General features: G+C 45.9%; 1 protein-coding gene across 5 annotated transcripts in view; it reads left to right on the plus strand.

The window, feature by feature from the left end:
• EIF2AK3 (eukaryotic translation initiation factor 2 alpha kinase 3) overlaps nucleotides 1–20,495 on the plus strand; it is a 78,072-nt gene that overhangs the window by 782 nt on the left and 56,795 nt on the right. For 2 of the 5 annotated variants that reach the window (XM_085848185.1, XM_085848187.1), the window contains exons 1-2: nucleotides 8,506–8,843; nucleotides 14,770–14,899. In XM_085848185.1, the coding sequence (XP_085704311.1) occupies nucleotides 8,707–8,843; nucleotides 14,770–14,899 (267 nt within the window). In that variant the 5' untranslated portion in view covers nucleotides 8,506–8,706. Of the gene's footprint in view, nucleotides 1–8,505; nucleotides 8,844–12,230; nucleotides 13,248–14,769; nucleotides 14,900–20,495 lie in introns of those variants that run through there. The other 3 variants (XM_085848189.1, XM_085848186.1, XM_085848190.1) reach the window with 3 other exon arrangements.

Here is a 20,495-nt window from a genome sequence, read left to right on the forward strand (position 1 = left end):
CAATACTGACGACAGTATCAATATGCAGGAAGGTACAAGCTTGTGTGACTCGGAAACTAAAACCGACTCTGACGAATCTGACCTGCAGGAAACAAATGGAAACAGTCAGGTGGAAACGGTGGAGAAACTGACCAGTCAAGGTCCTACCCCCCCCCCCCCACCCCCGGAACAAATAACACTCTTCTTTCAAAATACATACAGGAAACACAATATAAACCTGATGGAATACTTTCCAGATCTACCGTCCTTCCTTGAGTGTGCTCAGGCTATCGTACGTAAGTCTGACTTATTCGGTTTCCACCAGACACAGTCACTGCTTAAAAAATTGATTGCCAAGGCGAAAAGGGATTCTAATCAACGATCCCACTTTTGATCTTATTCTTAGGAGCTATTATTTTCCTCATGACCAGTTTCAGGGTTGGAACAATAAATGTTAATGGTGGTGGGAGTCTGCTCCGCAAGATCCAAATTAAACAGTTGGTAGAGGTCAACGGTCTTGACATAGCTTTGTTACAAGAGACCCATGCTGTCCGATCTGTTCAGGCTCAGTGGCGACTATTTATGGGCAAGGAATGTTTCTTTAGTAACAACTCCAAGTTGAAGGCAGGCATCATGTTTGTCTTCGGGAAACATTTCCATCCGTCCTGCCTTAAATTTATGAGTAATATTGATGGACACTTTGATTCTGTGACCTCCATCAACCAGGTCAAGTTCACAATTCTCAATGTGTACGCTCCAAGCAAAAATGACGAGCGGATGTCCTTTTTCGCCGAACTGAGAAAATTCCTGCAAACACTGGATTTGCAGACTTGTCTAATTATTAGTGGTGATTTTAACTGTACTGTTAATGCTTCATTTGACCGGAACGGGCCAGAACCCCAACCATGTACCGCAAAACGTTTTGCAAACATTATTGCGAAATATAATCTTCATGATATTTGGCGCGTACAGCACCCTTTTGATCGGTCTTGTACATGGTGTCGTTGTTTAAACAACCACATCTCACTTGCGAGGCTTGATCACATCTATGTAAATTCTCATTTTTTACATGGAGTTTATAAATCCGATGTCGTGCCTTCTGGTTTCTCCGACCATTCCCTAGCTCGAGTCTTTATTTAATACTCAATTCCAGAAAGTGAATAATAAGCTTATGACATACACGTCAGGTGGGTTGACGACAACCATTGACTACTTGATGGTGCGTCAGCGAGATAGGGGAAACCTCCGGGACACAAAGGTGATCCCAGGGGAGGAGACTGTTTCGCAGCACCACCTGGTTGTCTGCGATATAAGGGTGAAAGGTGCGCGGAGAATTCGGCGGGTGAAGTACCAACCGAGGATGAAGGTGTGGAGGTTGAAAGAGGCGACAGTGAAGGAAGCATTAAGAGAGAGGCTGAGTATGGTTGAAGATGATGTGGTTGAGCTTGAAAGTGGTTGGATGTCAATGAAAGATAGTCTATTGGGAGCCGTTGGTGAGGTATGTGGATGGACAAAAGGACATCCGAGGCACTCGGAAACATAGTGGTGGGATGATGAAGTTGGAAAGACGATTGAAGAGAAGAGGAAGAAGTTCAAGGAATGGCAAAAGGCAAAGGATACGGTGGAAGAAGAGGCTGCACATGAAAGCTATAAGGAAGCCAAGAAGGCTGCAAAGAAAGAGGTTGCAAAGGCGCAGGAGGCCCATAGGAAAATGTTTGGAGAATGCTTGGATTCGGAGGAGGGTAAAAGAGCGGTATTCAGGATTGCAAAGCAGATAGCGAGAGAGAGATTTGATGTGACGGGGGTGAGTTGCTTGAAGGATGAAGTGGGACAAATTGTTGTGGATTCAGATGGAATTAAAGGAAGATGGAAGAGATATATGGAAAGGCTGTTGAATGTAGAAAATGAATGGGATAGAAACATCGAGAGTAACCCAGTTTTAGGACCAGCAGAGAAGATAACTGAGAAGGAAGTTGAGGAAGCTATAAGAGCAATGAAGAGTAGAAAAGCAGGAGGGCCGACGGGAGTTGTGGGAGATATGTTGAAGGCAGCGGGAAGTTGGGGTGTGAAGAGAATGACAGAGATCTGTAATCTGGTGGTGAAAGAAGGCCGCATTCCAGTGGATTGGGAACTGAGTACCCTCGTCCCTCTGTACAAGGGGAAAGGTGACCCTCTGGACTGTGGCTCCTATAGAGCAATAAAGTTATTGGAGCATGGAATGAAGGTATTGGAAAGGGTGTTGGAGAAGAGGATAAGGAAGAAGGTAAAGATTGACGAAATGCAGTTTGGGTTTATGCCAGGAAGAGGAACGACAGATGCAATTTTTATTGTAAGGCAGTTGCAGGAGAAGTACATGGAGAAGAGGAAGAAGTTGTTTTTTGGGTTTGTTGATCTGGAGAAAGCATTTGATAGGGTTCCACATGAAGTTATGACATGGGCATTGAGAAAGTTAGGAGTGGAGGAATGGTTGATCAGAGTAGTGATGGCCATGTACGAGAGAGCACGCACAGCTGTAAGGACGAAGGACGGGAAGAGTGGTGAGTTTGAGGTGAGGGTAGGAGTGCACCAGGGGTCGGTACTAAGTCCACTTCTATTTGTAGTTGTGATGGAGGTGCTGGCTCGGAGGGTAAAGGAGGGTTTACCGTGGGAGCTGCTGTATGCAGATGATCTGGTGTTGATTGCAGAGTGTATGGATGGACTGAAGGAGAAGATGAACAAGTGGAAGGAATGTATGGAGGCAAAAGGTTTGAAGGTGAATATCGGAAAGACGAAGGTGATGGCAAGTGGTAAAGCATGTGGTGAGGTGGAAAGGACTGGGAAGTGGCCGTGTGCTGTGTGCAGGAAGGGTGTCGGAGTGAACTCCATTCAGTGTACAATGTGTGCTGAATGGGTTCATCGAAAATGTAGTGGGGTGAGAGGGTCATTAACCAGTGTGGCAGCTACATTCAAGTGTAAGGTGTGCATCGAGGGAGCAGCAGATGAAGGAATTGTTGAGTTGGATCTCAGAGATGGTGTGAAGCTGGAAGGGGTGAAAACATTTTGCTATCTCGGAGACATGCTGAATGGAGAAGGTGGATCAGACTCTTCGACGGTTGCTGGAGTGAGATGTGCATGGAAGAAGTTTCGGGAACTGAGGGGCGTGCTGACGAAGAGGGGAGTGTCGTTGAAGCTGAAGGGAAAGGTGTATGCTACATGTGTGAGGAGTACGATGATTTATGGGAGTGAGACATGGGTACTGAACATGGAGCAGCAACAAAGGCTGGAAATGCGAATGGTTCGGTGGATGTGTGGAGTATCGTTGAGAGAGAGGAAGACAAATGATGACTTGCGGAAGATGATGGGAATAGAGTCTGTGATGGAGGTTGTGAAGAGAAACAGGTTGAGATGGTTGGGTCATGTGTTGAGGAAGGATGAAAGTGACTGGGTGAGAGGAGTGTTGGAAATGAGTGTAGTCGGAAGTAGAGGACGGGGAAGACCGAGAAAAACTTGGCTAAATGTGGTGGAAGAGGAAATGTGGGCAAGGGGATTAAGAAGGGGAGATGCAGAAAACAGGGTAAAGTGGAGAAGATTGTCATGGGGCCCACAAGGCTAACCCCCGCTTTAGCGGGGAAAATGGCCTTTAAATGTGTGTGTGTGTGTGTGTGTGTGTGTGTGTGTGTGTGTGTGTGTGTGTGTGTGTGTGTGTGTGTGTGTGTGTGTGTGTGTGTGTGTGTGTGTGTGTGTGTGTGTGTGTGTGTGTGTGTGTGTGTGTGTGAGTCTTTATTGAACTCTCCAAACCACGTCCAGGGAGCTCTCATTGGAAATTCAATAACAGTTTACTAGAAAACCTCAACTTCATTTCGGCCTTTGAATCCTTCTGGACGACTCTCCTAGAACAGAAGCTAAGCTGTTCCGTTAACCCGCTGATATGGTGGGATTTAGTAAAAACCCAAAGTAAAGGGTTCTGTCAACAGTATCAGTTTTTCTCAACAAGCGCTGATCATGAAGTTAAAAAAATATTACAGTTAGAGATTTTACAACTGCAACGGGTCATCGGACAAAATAATAGTATCATACAAAAACCCTTAACTGAGTAACAGTCCTCATTAAAGGAAATAACCGAGAGGAATGCATGTGGTGCCTTAGTTCAGATGAGGGTGCGACACCTGAATGAGGCAAACGTACCAACCAAGTACTTCTTTTCCTTAGAGAAACGTCTTCCTAGTAAACAGCTTTCTCAGCTGCGATTAGCAGATTCATCCATTACCTTTACACAATCAGAAATCAAACCTTTTGTGAAGGAATACCTTTCGAAAATATATTCAATGGAACAAATAAATCTTGTCAGTGTCGCCACGATCTCCGTAGGCGTGCCAGTGTTGTGTGCAGATGGGCGTTCCCAACTAGAAAGACCCATCACCTTGGATGAACTTGGCGCTGCCCTGCACAGCCTTGCCATTGGGAAAACACCTGGTTTGGATGGACTTACAACTGGATTTTACAAGAAGTTGTGGCACTTATTGGGTCCAGAACTCATTAACACCTTGAACGCAAGCTGCCAGCTTGGAGAGCTACCTCAGAGTTCCTGACGAGCTCTTCTGACCCTCATCCCAAAAAAGGGAGACATGCTGAGAATTGAAAATTGGCGTCCTGTCTCCCTGTTATGTACGGACTATAAGATATTTTTGAAAACCCTGGCATCGTGACTTACTCTTTATTTATCCTCGTTGTTGGAAGAAGACCAATGTTACTGTGTCCCAAAACATTCCATCTATGACAACATCTCCCTTATGAGAGACATCATTGAACTGTGCAAGGAAAACCCTAAAGATTTAGGACTTCTTCTTCTTGATCAGGAGAAAGCCTTTTGACCGTGTTGACCATCGGTACCTTTTTGAAGTACTTGAGCGGTTTGGACTTGGTTCAACCTTCATCTCTTATATTAAAATACTACATAATAATATTTCTAGTGTGCTTAAGATAAACAATGAACTTGTTGCACATTTGTCTTTTAACTGGGGAATTGGACAAGGTTGCCCTCTTTCCGGGTTGCTTTCTGCTCTCTCCATCGAACCCCGACTGGTTTCTTTGCGCTGTAGACTAACAGGGGTTAGTTTGTCCCAGCTTGAATGGCCCATCAAGGTACTGGTATACGCCGATGACGTATGTGTATTCGTACAAGATATCAATGACGTTAACATCGTTCGTTATTGTTTGTCCTTATTTGAAAAGGCTTCTTCAGCCAAAGTCAATTGGAACAAAACGAGCACCCTTTGGCTCGGTCCATTGTGCTACTTGGTGCCAAGACTTCCTGCTCCACTGTCATGGGCCAATGATGGTGTGAAATACCTTGGAGTGTTCTTAGGTAATAATACCACATTAGCAAAGAATTGGGCTGGTCTGCTCGAGTTTTTTGAGGGTAAACTGCAAAAATGGAAAATTCTGATCACACAACTGTCATATCATGGAAGGGTCTTGGTCATCAACACATTGGTGGCCTCTACCTTATGGCACAGGTTCTTAGTGCTTCATGTTCTTTTTCTGGGACGGAAAACACTGGCTGTGACCTGGGGTCCTCAGTTTACCATTGTTTACCTTTTTTCCATGATATGCCTGCTGATGGGTGTTTTATTCAACACTTTACCGACAAGAGCATTAAATATGTCACAGATCTTCTCGGCCCAAACGGCAGTTGGATCGGAGCTGATGCGTTGGCAAGCCTGGTCGGTGTGCGATCCTCTCGAATCGTGGCACGCATATTATGTAGTGTGCTTTGGACATACACACAGCTTGCACCTGCTTGGGAGCAGGACCAGCAAAGCAATGAACAAAATACACATCAAATACCTTCTCTCTCGACCTTTCCTGAACTCGTATGTTTTTTCTCTCACCAGCCCTCTTCCTTGTCCCCCTTTTAACGTAGGCTTCAATGGCCTTCCCAAACAAAAAGACCTTTATTTGGGTTGTGTAAAATTTCTTTCACAATGGCAAATAACACAGCAGAGGGTTCGATGGAGAGACCTCTTACCTTGTTCTCCCCCTTATTTTCCTAACTGGAAAGGTTTTTATCACCCTCCTGTTCCACCACGACATGGCGACCTCCAATGGAGACTAGTACACTGGATCCTTCCTTCTAATCACTTGTTACAACGTTTTTCAAATCTGCTTGTAGATGAATGTCCTTTTTGTAAAAGGTCTGAAAACCTTTTTCACATCTATGTTGAATGGCAACAGTTGGCACCTATATTCATCTTACTTCGGAATTGTTTTGTGAGGTTTGGTTTGATTTTTAACACTTGTGTGTTCATTTATGGATTGGATATCCCACACAAAAATTCCAATGCTGTGTTAGCCAATTTCCTGCTTGCTCAGGCAAAGATGGCAGTATATAAATCAAGGAAAAGAAAACTTGACGGTGTTGGAGTAAATGATGAAGATGCTTTGTTCTTGTTCCAAAATCTTGTAATAAGTCGTGTTAAATTGGATTTTCCTTTCTTTTCAGTAACTGGAAGATTACCGCAGTTTGAATCAAAATGGTGTATAAAGGAAGTTATTTGCAAAGTCCGAGAGGAATGTTTATCCTTTTGTGAAATGTTCTGCATGTAATCCACCCGATTAATCCTTTCGTTGCTTCAGAAATTGTTTCTTGGTTTTTTTCTTTCTTTCTCTGAAATGAAAATGTAACTCCTATTTGGGGGGCTTTCTTTTCTATTTTTATAATAAAAAGATACAAAAGTCAAAGTATCTATCTATCTATCTCTATCTATCTCCCTCTACCTCCCTCTATCTCCCTCTCTCCTTGTATTGAGCAAGTAGCCAATTGCATGTTGTGATGGAACAGCACCAAGTCTCGTTGCACTCTGACAATCTGCACAATCAGAATATTGCATGCCAGGAAAACTTATACACCTCCCAATTAACATAAACGTTTACAATTGGTGATAGGCGCCCACAACCATCCTTTATAATAATGTTGAAGAATGTCGGCCAAAGTTTTTCACCCCTGTCTGTCTGTGATCACGATCTATCTCAAAACGTTGTGGACAGATTCGGTGAAACTTGGTGGACAGGTTGGATGTGTCGCAAGGAAGAATTGATTCGATTTTGGTGAAGATCCGAATCCTGATTTGGATACGAGAATTATTTAATTTTCAAAGTGATTCTTCACCATTGAGAGACGGGGCTGAAAAACGATAATATTTAGCATATCTCAAAAATTTTATTGGGCCCAATATGTTCTCGTGGATCAGGCATTACGGGGTGGAGGTATGTGCTCTACCGAGTACCCTTCTTGTTTATTTATATTTCATTTACGGATGCTTTCCGACGGTTCTGTGATTCCCGGTGCATCGACTTCGATGTCCGTCGGCACACAAAACTTCAAACTTTGTACATCACCCAGAAGGTACCGATCTTTAATATCAGTGAATGAGTCAGTGGTTAGAAAGACATTACACAAGCCGGTAGGTGACATGGGTAGTCGCTATATAATTGCATACTCGTCATACAGTTTTTGACGGATCAGGCTGAATTTTTTTGACAAAGAGGTTGATTATAGTGCACATAAAAGTGCTGAAGGTGATTTTTGATAAGTCCCATTGCTAGGCAACGGTGGCGTCCATAGCAACGGTGCTCAAAAACATAGAACTATATCTTGATATGAACCTACCAGTCAAGTTTCATCAAAATCGGTTGACTCCTCTGGCCTCCAGAGCTGTCCATTACATACATACAGACAGATGGAAAACCTGAGACTAAGGGTAATCTAGCGACCACCCAATATATATATATATATATATCTATATATATATATATATATATATAGTATTATTATATTAATACGCTAAGCCATATTTTGTGGACGTATCTCCTCCGAAACTGCCGGACGGATTGTTGCCACTTTCGGCATGCGGGTGCTCCGTGGTCTGATGAACAGCATGCGCTATGGGAGATCGTGCAAGACGGACAGGTTTGGGAATTTTTGGCGATTTTCGAATTTTTACATTCGTTCGTACGGCTCCGTATAACGTCACCGCTGAGAGGCGTAATGACGTCATGACATCATCGGTCATTCGCTGACGTCATTACGTCTGTCGTTGACAGACCGTCCCCGCTGAGAGGCCGAGAAAAAAAATTGCTGATCGAGCTCAGTTATCCCAAATTGTTTGGATTAGGGATAACTTACCTCGATCGGTATTATTTTTTATTCAATATTAATGAAAGCTGTATTCTTCACTCAGAGCATGCGCTCGACGCACAGATCATTTTCACCACACTTCAGGTATGGGATCGATCACAAACATGCAGTGGTTTAAAATAAATAATATATTTAAAAAAAAAACACCTGAGGTTCCAGGTAATTAATGATTCAGGTAATTTCCAGACAAACGCCGGAAGTGAAGGAAATCTCTTGAAGACACGTCAACACAAACGATGCGATTGTCTGGGTGGGGACATATTTGTGACGATGGTTCGAAATGCTCCAATCGCTCATCGCCAAAGGGGCTCCTCATGCCGGCACAGACCAATAGGGAGGAAGCGGTTTGTGTTGTCGATTTTTGTGAGCACCACTAACCCACCGATCGGAAAGTGACCGAGTTTCTCAGCTCTACCTGTTTGCGATCGCGTTCATCGTGGTGTCGGCACCGGAGCTTGGCTCTTGTAGTCTTTTATCCTCCTTCAGAGCGATCTATACCCCACAGGTCGGTGGACTTTTGAAGACCCTGGACGGCCGATGAGAGGCAGCCAATGGGGGTCGGAATCCCGCTGCTGCTGAGCACGGTGCTCGTGGCTGTGGTGGTGGTGGTGGTGAGCCAGCAGCCAGGATGGGACCAAGCACATTACCAGCAGAGCAAGAAGGTGGTGACGGCCAATGATAACAAGAGGTTTGACTCCTGATCCACCTTTTTATAACAACTTCAGCGAGGATTAAATGACAAGATTTTTTTTAAACGTGTATTGTCTCATCATATGGATTTGCCGTCGGTGTTGCACGAGCTAGTTTAAGAAGACAAATACAGTGGCAAATCCAGGGGGGTTTCCTGGTTGAAGGAGGGAGCCTGGTGTTGGCTTGGTGGTTAGGGTGGCGGCTTGGGATCCTAGGGTCCTGAGTTCAAGCCCCGTTGGCCACTGAATTAAAATACACCAGGAGGTTGACTCAGCCTGTCATCCTTCTGAGGTCGGCAAAATGAGCACCAGTGTGTACTGGTAAGGGGGACACTGCATCAGCGGCACAGCCGCGTCCCAACCAATGATGCCACCAGCAGCCACAGGCTGCACTCGATAGAGAGAGAGAGACTTCACATTCGAAGGGTCGAACTGTGTGTTTTGAGGAAGACGAGCTGTATGTATTTACACTGTGTATAAGTGTTCTCAAAAATTAACGATTTCTTGAGATTATAATTTAAAAAGAAAGTTTCCGAATCGCATATTATTAAAAATTTACCTAGTGGCCTTGATTTGTTGTAAACGACATTCGTACAAGATAGCCAGAATCTTCGACTTCTAAAATTGAAAACAAAGCATTTGGTTGGCATTTTATCGTGAAATTCCTTACGGTTTGCAGAGGCTCTTCATTTTAAACATAAAACACGGTTACAAACAAGATAAAATGACTGTGTGTTGTGGTTGTTCCGCCACGCACGAAAAGCAAGAGGCCAGGTTGAGCAATTGGTTCACTTCTATCTGTCTGTACATCTGTCCGTGTATCTCCAAACGATCGAGGAACAACTTGATTGATTTAAATTGAACGTTATATTTTGAACATGAATCAGAAAACACACCTGTAGTTCAATTTGTCCTGCTAGTAATTTGGCTCTCAATTTGTCCTGCTTGTGCATGTGCAGAGAGAAGTGAGATAATTGTTTTACTCTGTCTATGTCTTGCCTGGCAGTCAAACAAAATTGAAAATCATTCCAACCAGGAAACTTCCTGTTTTTTTTTTTTAAGGCTGTCATAAAGGAAACAAACATGTAGGCAGTTAAAAAAGAAGAGGAAAGGAAAATTTTGTAAATACATTTTATTTCTCTTTTGATATATTAAACCTGTAACCTGCTGCTATAATGGAAATTGAGACCTCAGTGTTTGCTTCCCCATGAACTGTAAACAGGATTTCGTTCCTGGCTATGCCCACAACCGTCTGTTAGGGGGGAGGAAAGGAGGGCCTGAGGTCTGCCGGCCAGGACAGTTGAGGCATGAACTGGAGTCCACTGTTACAGTCTCGAAGGTTTCCCTTGAGAGTGATCGACTTCCGGGGATGATTTGGGCTCTCACTACAGTACTCTACTGAATGGGTGAAGCTACCGTATTCGGTCTTCACTACTGTTTTATAAATTTGCATGTTTAATAAATTTTGTTCTACTTGATATTGAGAACTTTGCTCTTGTTTCTTTAACTAGAGCGACCCATCTCACTCGGTTACAAACGGGCATGGATAACTAATGTAACATATTAAATAGGGTGTTGTAAAAGATTCAACATCAAAGGCGATAAACTTCCGGAATCTTTTTCTCCGACCTTTAAGCTTCAGTCTTGTTATTTATTTATTTTTCCAAATTTTAAATTTAACGATATATATTTGAACATTGCACAACACAAATCGCCTTTTTGCCACTTTCGAAACCCTTTGGTGTGTAAGACTGCTTCAAAATCGCTAAACTTCCAAAAAAATTTTAAAATAATAATTTTATTAAAATCGAAATATAAACTTAAACACTGCATGGGGTAACGTGTTCTATGAGCTCTCGTTGTGTGTTGTTGTTTTTTTGTGTGTTCTGCTGTGGTTTTGTGTATGCTGTACAGTATTTGTTGTTGGTTTGAAATTGTATTTTAGATTTAGACCTCACAACCCTTCACCCTCACAACCCACCCGAAACATCATTTTGGAGGGAATGTGCTGGAGAGGAGGTTAGTCTGAAAAATTAAAATGTGGACAAAAACCTCGCAACAAAAAGTGACTTCTCCAAGTATTGAATTTTTACCAACAATATTTTTGCATCTCCACTTTTATTCATTATTTTGTACAGTGTCAAGGGTTGTGCAAGAGCTAGAACACAAAAGGAACAGCAAAAAGAGAAGTGGGAAATGCCAACAGCAGGGTTGGGGTAGGGCATAGAAGGAGACAGACAAACGAGGGATGAGGGCAACGATGAGGTGTAGTGGAGAGTGCGAGGTGTTTACAAGATGGATATATTAGCAAAATTTGGGAAAGGTGTCGGTGTCGGTGTCGCTGGATTAACGGGTGTGGAAAATATGTTTTGGGATTGGGGATGACGTGAGATGGTGGTGAACAGCTCTCTTGAAGGCCTGGAGGGAGGAATGCAATTGAAGAGAATGTGGAAGTTTGTTCCACAGGTTCGAGAGCAGAGGAAAACATGAGTGGAGGTGAGCAATGGTTCTGGATTTTGGCAGTTTCACTAGAAAGTGGTTGCTGGTGGAACGTGTGCTCCCTGTAGATACCTGGGGAGGAGGGGGGGGTACAGAGGACAGAGGGTGCAACACCAGAAAGGAAGGGGTAGAAGACAGACCACTGACCTGTTGGCGATGGCAAAGTGATAGGCCCATCGACTCGACTCTCATCACAGGAGATTCCAATGATATTGAAGGCTTTGGTTTTCAGGGCATCAAACTGAGTAAGAAGGGAGAGCCGTACTCCATCGAGCTGTAGATGAAAGCCTTGTCGGAAGGACTTTTCATGATGGAAGGACTTTGCACGACGGAGGATGCCCAGTAAGAGACTGGCTTTGGAGGCCAACTTGGCATTAAATATTGATTTTAAACATGCTTTTATAGTTTATAAAATCAACGCTCATTGCAAGATAATATTTTTGGATTAAATAAATCACACAATCAAATTAAAATGATAAACATTCAATAATAACAGGTGCAAAATTGCTTCTCACAACGAGGCAAATCGCCAGGGTCACAAACGGTGATCATGAACATTTAGTTGTCCTTCGTAGTTGAAGATGCCTGTTTGCACATGTATGACTTGTAAACACACCTGAGAGCATGAAGTTGTTTTTAGTGTTGTGTAAACAGCAACCACCCTCTGAGATAGGAAGTGGTGTTGTTATGAATTTGGAAGCCTTATGCACACAGACATTCAGGTCCCCATAGTCCAGTTATTTTGTTAAGTGAATGTGGATACATAGCTCCCTTTCCCTTGTTTAATGGGTAATTAAATGTACATGCGCTGTGAGTTATTTTTAAAGATAGGATTTTTACACTTATTACGACAACAACACGCCTTCACCTCGCTTCCTCCCACCTAGGATTTTTACACTTATTACTGCAACAACACGCCTTCACCTCTTTTCCTCCCACCATCCTCCACCGGCACCATTGCACACGTGCGTGTCGGCACGTACGTGGGCGGAGCCCACGCAGGACCATGTTGCTCTGCTTGATTGAGGGGTGGTCCTTTGCAAGAAGGTGGAGCCATAACACGCGTTCCGCCCAATGAGAGAGGGCCACGCATGAGCGGACAGCGCAGGAGAACGACGAAGAAAAGGAGAGCAAACAATTGCGGCGGATCTGCTCGAGCGCGGGGAGGAAGAATTCGCACCCCATCTGCTTGCATCTCGCTGGCGCCTGGTTCGTCTGCTCTCATCTCGTTGGCGCTTGCCCCGTCTGCTCACATCTCGCTGGTGCCTGGTTCGTCTGCTCGCATTTCGTTGGCGCCTGGTTCGTCTGCTCGCATCTCATTGGCGCCTGGTTCGTCTGCTCGCATCTCGTTGGCGCCTGGTTCGTCTGCTCGCATCTTGCTGGCGCCTAGTTCGTCTGCTCTCATCTCGTTGGCGCTTGCCCCATCTGCTCACATCTCGCTGGTGCCTGGTTCGTCTGCTCGCATTTCGTTGGTGCCTGGTTCGTCTGCTCGCATCTCATTGGCGCCTGGTTCGTCTGCTCGCATCTCGCTGGTGCATGGTTCGTCTGCTCGCGTCTTGCTGACGCCTGGTTCTTCTGATCGCGTCACGCTGGTGCCGGGTTCTTCTAATCGCGTCTCGCTGATGCCTGGTTCTTCTGATTGCGTCTCGCTGATGCCGGGTTGTTCTGATCGCGTCTCACTGGCGCCGGGTTGTTCTGATCGCGTCTCGCTGAAGCCTGGTTCTTCTGATCGTGTTTCGCTGAAGCCTGGTTCTTCTGATCACGTCTCGCTGGCGCCGGGTTCTTCTGATCGCGTCTCGCTGACGCCTGGTTCTTCTGATCGCGTCTTGCTGGCGCCGGGTTCTTCTGGTCGCATCTCAACGCTGGTCTGGTTCGCCTGTCTCGGCCAAACCGCACGAGGCGGGGTAGGTACCCCACCTGCCGCCGGGGCAGGCCGGTTCTACCGACTGAAGACCCATCGGGTCCATTTCCTTTTTATGTGTGTCTGTCTGTGGGCCCGTCTATAAGTAGGAATTGTTTAAGAGCTCTTTGCTGTACATACTTGCATTTATTGTAGTCAGATAACTCTGCTCCTTGTGTGCTCCCCCCTCCCCCCCCCCCAATTATAAATAAATCCTGTTAAATGTTTCAGCTCGTCCATGTCCTTTCCTTCATTGGTTCGCCAGGTGTTTTTGGTGCTGTGTAAACAACAGCGTGTTGGTGGATTAAAAAGGCCGTTGCTCCCGAAATTGTACATTTGGGACCGACGGGACTTCAGTAACCATCTGCTCGGGTTACGCATGGGTTGAGCACGCATACGGCTCGTCCCGTACGAGTACAGTCGAGGGTGTGAATCCTTGGTAGATCGCCACGTGGGCCTCTTGGTATTTTGAAGTTTGGCAAATAACCCTGTCCCACGTGGTTGATTTCTTGACGATTCACGGTCCTGTAAGGGACCCGTACCTTTCGGAAAACCTAGATTCTGGGTGTTTGGCAGAGTCGACCCTACTGCTCCACCTCGCGGTCATGCTCGCAACCTACGCCCAGCTCCACAACAGTGTAACCTGTTTTCGTGGGGAATAGCCAAGAAGCCAAGACTGCTTTCCACCCATAGTTTTGGTTGGAATTTATTTTCCAGGGTGCTGGCGATAACTCACCTACTCTTCATTTCGACATCAATATCAAATATAGAGAAAAAGCACTGTGGAGCTGAATTCCAGCTGAAAAAATATAATAAATCTGTAGCAGCAGCAGCAGCAGCAGCAACATGGGACGTGCGATGGAGCCACTGGACACCAAAAATGCACATTGACCCGCTGGAAGTTCAGCCACAGGTCCCCTGAAAGTACAGGTGTAGAGGAGAAAACATCTGGAGCAAATCATTGAAAATGTCCTCGGGGTGGTGGGGGGGGGGGGGTTGTATACATAGTCAAGGCTCGTGGAAGAGCTAATACTAGTACGCTGAATGGATCAGGATCCAACAGGACAAAGGGAACAGCAGAGATAGCAGAAAACACTAACAGCAGAGCTGAAGGCCAAGACAGAGGGATGTGGATGAGCAATCGGTATGAGGAGGAATGGGGGGGGGGGGCAGGAGAAGATGCAGGTGGTGGACAAGATGGATACAGAAGAAAACTTTTTTTGGAAGGAGGGATTTTAGTTGGGGGGGAAGGGTTGGGGGTTAACAAGGTTTTATGCCTCATGTCTGATATTTTATTGGAATGTTTGTTTAATGTGTTTTAAACTCACCTCACTTCTTTTTTTTTTCTTTTTTTTTTGACAAACTCATTATTCTTCTAATTGTTTATTTATTTATTTCAATTGACTCATGCCAATTCACCAATTCAACTGCCGATTGCTTTGCTTTGTAACTTGGTTGCTGCAACTTTGCAGACCTTGGATGCTTTCAATGACAGTACTTGCTTTGCATTCCCTCTGCCTGTCCAGCACCCTGGTACTGATCAGCACTTTGGATGGGAAAGTGACTGCACTTAATGTGGATGACTCGGGATTATTACGATGGCAGCTGGATGCTGGGACAGGCATGCTGCTGTCTGCAACCATCCACAGTTACCCAGTATGTTACGCACTAACCATTCACTCTTCTTTTTCAACTGGTTACCTTGGTAAGAACTCTTGATAAGATGAGTGGATTGTAAAAACGGAAACCACCGGAAAGATGATAGATATGGGAAGTTGCTGCTGGAAAGGGGAAACAAATTCTGCAGCCATAAGGCAATGTTACTCCAGTCGATAAACAGGACTTGCAAGGTCGAAGAGAAACTCGTTAGTGTGTCATTCTTTGGTTCGTTGCTGAACGTGTAGTCAGCACTGCCTATGCTTCAACAAGCTCCCATTTCATAGGAAGAATATAAACTAACTATGTCTTGCTGTTTTATATTGTCAATAATTGTTCCCAACCTGCGTTCACACACTTTGGTCACAACCTGTGACAAAATCCAGTAACAGGCCAATTGGAAATGCACATTTAAAGCACTCTTAAAAGATGAACAGCGTGATGAAACACATTTCATGCACTATTTAAAGATTAACTCGACACCTCTCTTCCAGGGCAGCCTTTGCCATGGCTATGTTTGAACAAGCTGATTAGTCACATGGTCACAAATTGTTTAACCCCAAGATGGGGCCGTTAATAATGATGAAACGCTTTTGTTTTTAGGGAGGAGCATACCATGCGTGATGTTTCCCTTGATTACACATTACTAATAATTTTTAGTGGACATATGATATGTCCATATATATGGAGTCAGGTCAGGTTTGATCTGTGACCTGCTTACAGGTACCATGTAAACCTGTACTAACCTGTTCCATGGTCGGGTTGTCGGCGACTAAACCGTCTCCCCCACCAGGTTTTCTGGTGAGGAGGGTGTTTGGATATGGACACCCAGCAGGATTAAAAACAAAACCTGTCAAAGGGCAGAGGAGATCCTTGTGAGCCAACGGCCATCCATATCTAGTGCCCAACTGTGTCTGCGGACGTCCTCCTGCAGTTGGGTCACTTCTTATTAGGAGGTTGGTGGCAGGATTTGCACTCCGGCCACCGTAAAACCCTTCATTCCGCAAAACGCAAAAAAATCTGAAAACCCACTCCGTAGGAGTACCTCCTGTGCAGCTTCCCTTCGCAGGGCAGCTCACCGGATGACGGGATTGGGGCAAAGCCTTCGGGACCCCCAATCTTTGATGATAGGAGGGAAACCACGAGGTAACATCCCTGGGTCAGATTGCGGGAGAGTGTGTCGGAGTGGTGCTGAGGTGCCGTCCACCAGACGGCGGTCTCCTTGGGTTAACCTGAGGCGGTCCCTTCGGGTGGGTGCCTGGAATGTCCTATCCCCAAGAGAGGATGATCACCTGTCTCTGTTATCATCTGAGCTCAAGCGTTTGGACATCGGGATTGCAGCTCTCTGAGGTTCGGAGACCGGATTGCGGCGAGATAATGGTGGGTGGTTACACCTACTATTGGTCTGGTCGCACTGATGGTTACCTTACCCAAGGAGTTGCTGTAGCTGTGTCCAATAAGCTGACCCCAATGATAATTGAGGTAACACCGGTCAACGAGCGTATGATGAGATTAAGGATTCGTCACTCCTTCGGTGTCATTTCCCTGGTCTCTGTTTATGCTCCGACTGAGGCGAGTGATCTCACCGTGAAGGATGCATTCATTCTACGCCACACTCGAGTCTGTGGTTGATCAGTGCCCCAGACGAGATACACTTCGAGTCTTGGGGGATTTCAATGCATCGACTGGAACTGATAGGGATGGTTATGAGGTGTGTTGGTCCCCATGGGTCAGGAACTATGAACCAGAATAGCACTAAGTTCCTTGACTTTGCAAGAAGTCATGGACTTAGGGTGGCTGGTTCATGGTTTCAGCGCCCACAAGCTCATCGCTGGACTTGGTATTCCAACGCTGGCGGTGTGGCAAAGGAGATTGACCATGTCCTCATTGACGGTCGTTGGAGGATGATCCAGAACTGCAGGGTCTACCGGAGTGCTCAGTTCCTCAATACTGACCACAGGCTTGTTGTAGCAACTCTAAAGCTGCACCTTAAATCCTGGAGAATGTTACCATCCCAGCCTAGGCTGGATGTTGCCAAGCTCAGGGATGAGAGAGTAGCTGAGGAGTTTGCGAACAGGATGAGTGGACACTTGGGGGGTCTGGGTGCTTTGGGGGGTCCTGAAGAGTTGTGGAGCGCCTTCAAGACCACCGTCCTTGATGTTGCCGGTGAATGCCTTGGAGCTCACCGCAGGGCAAAGAAGAATTTTGTCTCTCAAGGGACACTGGATACCATTGACCAGAGTCGCAGGGCCAGGCTGAATGGCAGAGCTGAGCTGTTCAGGGAGCTGAGGCGTAAAAATGTACGTGCACTGAGGGTGGACAAGGAGGCCTATGTGCGAGGAATCTGTGAGGGGGTAGAGCATCACCTGTGGACAGGTGATTCTCGTCCCGATTACAGGGGAATTCGCGCATTACGTTCATCCAAGCCCATCCCTCGGAGCACTGCAGTTCAAGCAGAGAGTGGTAGGCTCTTGACAGAGGAGTCTGAAGTGAAGGCCCGCTGGGCCGGTTACTTTGAGCGGTTGTACCAGGCTGATCCCCCAACTGTCGAGTTGGACGTCAAGGGTGTTACAATCCCTGTTGCTGACCCTCGAATCAACTGTGGTCCACCTACGCTTGTGGAAACACGGGCTGCGGTGAACCAGTTGAAACGGGGCAAAGCTCCAGGGATCTGTGGCATCCATGCCGAACTTCTCAAGGCTGGTGGAAATGCTGCACTCGTGTCGTTGCATGCAGTTTTGTGCTCTGCCTGGAACACAGGCATCATCCCAACTGACTGGAAGAGGGGCCTTGTTGTCCCTCTCTGGAAAGGGAAGGGTGATCGCCAAGACTGCAACCACTACCGAGGGGTGACACTGCTCTCAGTGCCGGGCAAGGTCTTTGCTCGGATAATACTTGATAGGGTTCGCCACCATCTGCTTGAGCACCAGCGTCCAGAGCAGTCAGGCTTTACACCAAAGAGCTCAACGATTGACCGTATCCTTGCACTTTGTGTCCTCACTGAACGCAGACGAGAGTTTCAGCAGGGGCTGCTTGCAGCCTATGTTGATCTCTGTAAAGCGTTTGATTCAGTGAATCGGGATGTCCTCTGGAGGATTCTTGGTCTTCGTGGGGTGCCACCAAAACTGATCGATCTGATGTCTGAACTCTACTCTGGCACTGAGAGTGCTGTGAAGTGTGGTGGTACCATCTCTGACTTATTTCCAGTTGTTACTGGAGTTCGTCAGGGATGTGTACTTGCCCCCACACTTTTCAGCACTTGTATGGACTGGATTCTTGGGAGGATGTCGGAGAGATCAAGTTGCGGTGCATCGTTTGGGAATGTCAAGATCTCAGACCTTGATTTTGCAGATGATGCAGTCATCTTTGCGGAGACTTTAGACATCCTCTTGGGGGCCCTCGAGGTGCTGAATGAGGAGTCGGAGCCGCTGGGATTATGGGTTTCTTGGGTCAAAACTAAGATCCAGGCTTTCGGTGACATCTTGGATGCTGCTGTCCTGTCTGTGTCTGTTTGTGGTGAGGATGTTGAGGTCGTGGAGAGATTCACTTACCTTGGCAGTGATATTCATGTCTCTGCTGGCTGCGAGTCAGAGGTCAATAGACGTCTGGGTCGGGCCTGGGGAGTCATGGATTCACTGGATCATGGGGTGTGGCGCTGCCGGTACCTATGCGGAAGGACGAAAGTCCGAGTCTTCAGGTCCTTGGTACTTCCAGTCTTGCTCTATGGGTGCGAGACTTGGACTCTGACCAAGGATCTGAGACAGAGACTTAACTCCTTTGGTACCAGGTCTCTTCGGAGAATCCTTGGCTATCGCTGGTCGGATTTTGTGTCCAACGAGCGGTTGCTGAGAGAGACTCGGATGAGATTTGTTACCTGCATAGTCCGTGAGCGTCAGTTGCGGCTGTATGGACATGTGGCTCGTTTTCCTGACGCTGATCCTGCTCACCAGATTCTCTCAGCGAGGGAGTCTCATGAGTGGAGGAGGCCAGTGGGCCGACCACGTGCCTCATGGTTGCAACAGGTTGACCATCATCTCAAGGAGATGGGGATGGGCCTGGCATCTGCCTGGGGGATGGCCAGACGGAGGCCCCTGGAGTACCGGCGGAAAGTGGACGCAGCGACGTGCTGTTCTGGCACATGCTCCCATACCTGACCTGACCCGACATATGATTCAATTTTTATTTGGGGGGGGGGTCCCTCGTCGTGAAAAACACTAGGCCCAAAAAAGCCGATGGAAAAATCTGACGCAATAATCCTGAGCAGTGTATAATCCGCAGAGGCCAACAGGCCTAATGTCTTAGGCCCACCAGAAAACCAAGATGGTGGCCGTATTATTTTTTCAGTGCCATGGTGGGTGGAGTCGAGTGACAAATGTGTGTGGGGTCCGGCAGCTGTCCGACCAATGGGTGCACGTTTCAAAAATCGACCACCAACAACAACAACCATGCGAGCTCTTGTAGATATGTGGCAGGTAAAAATAATTTGGAACATTCTTAATGCCATTAAATTCATTGATTGGAATTTTAGGATTGAAAAAAAAGGGAGTCTTTTTATCTTGTTCGTTGTCACTACTCATGGAGAGTGGGATGAAAGGGTGTAATGGATCGACAGACAAAATGGGACAAAGGGTAGACAGTGGAATGGCATTTATTAGGATGCACCAGAGCACAAGGAAAGGGATTTTAGGAGAACAGTGAGAACAGTATCTCAACGGGTGAGCTCAGGCTCAGTTAGGGGCCACTAGGTGGTGGTGGGCATCAAACTTGAAATCCTTTTGGGAAGAGCTTGCTACAATGGACACAGGACAGTTTCACGGGTAGGAAAAGCATGGGATGGAAAAATGCAGGAGAACATTGAGTTTAGACCGGGAGGTTAACAGTGTTTTTGTTCCAGAAATTTTATAATTCAAATCCAAAAAGTCTGATCTGACATGTAACTGTGTTTGCACTACCCATGAGAGTCCAACCCGACCCAACTACCAGGGTTTGCACGGTGCTTGAAATTCCTGGAAAAAAATGAAAAAGCATTTTCCAGTACTGGAAAGTCAGACTTGTCCAAGTCCTTGAAACTCCTGGAAAATCAATAAAATTGCGCAAATAGAAATAATCTTTCAGGCCTCTGGTCGGAATTGTTCATTCCACTTGCTTCTTGGAGAACACTACCAATTATAACCTCCCCCATGGATTTACCATTAAAGCCACACCAAAATAGTTTCTCACGTGTGAAATCTGCAATGATGGATCACCACATGAACTGTGCTTTTCCGGAATAGTTTATTATAAGGAGGCAGAGGATGAAGAAAATGGATAATAAAACCTTGTCTGTTTCACGATTGTCAAAATAAAACACGACACAAAAACGGGCAGCTAAACAAATAAATGAAGCACATTCACGATCTGATATAACGAAAACACAATAGAGGATATATAATTGAATCAAAATGGCCATGAGTGTACAACCAAGGGTGCTCTGCAAGGTTTTTTACAATATACTGGTACCAGAGAGCAAAATACTCCAGCATGAACATGTCTTCAGCCCATAGCGACAGTACCCAGCGGAGAGACGAAGCATCCAGCAGGCGAAGCGAAATCGACT

The sequence above is a fragment of the Eptatretus burgeri genome, chromosome 12 (assembly GCF_056783735.1).
Source record: "Eptatretus burgeri isolate ZD-2024b chromosome 12, Ebu_testis_v1, whole genome shotgun sequence".
Lineage (NCBI taxonomy): Eukaryota > Metazoa > Chordata > Myxini > Myxiniformes > Myxinidae > Eptatretus > Eptatretus burgeri.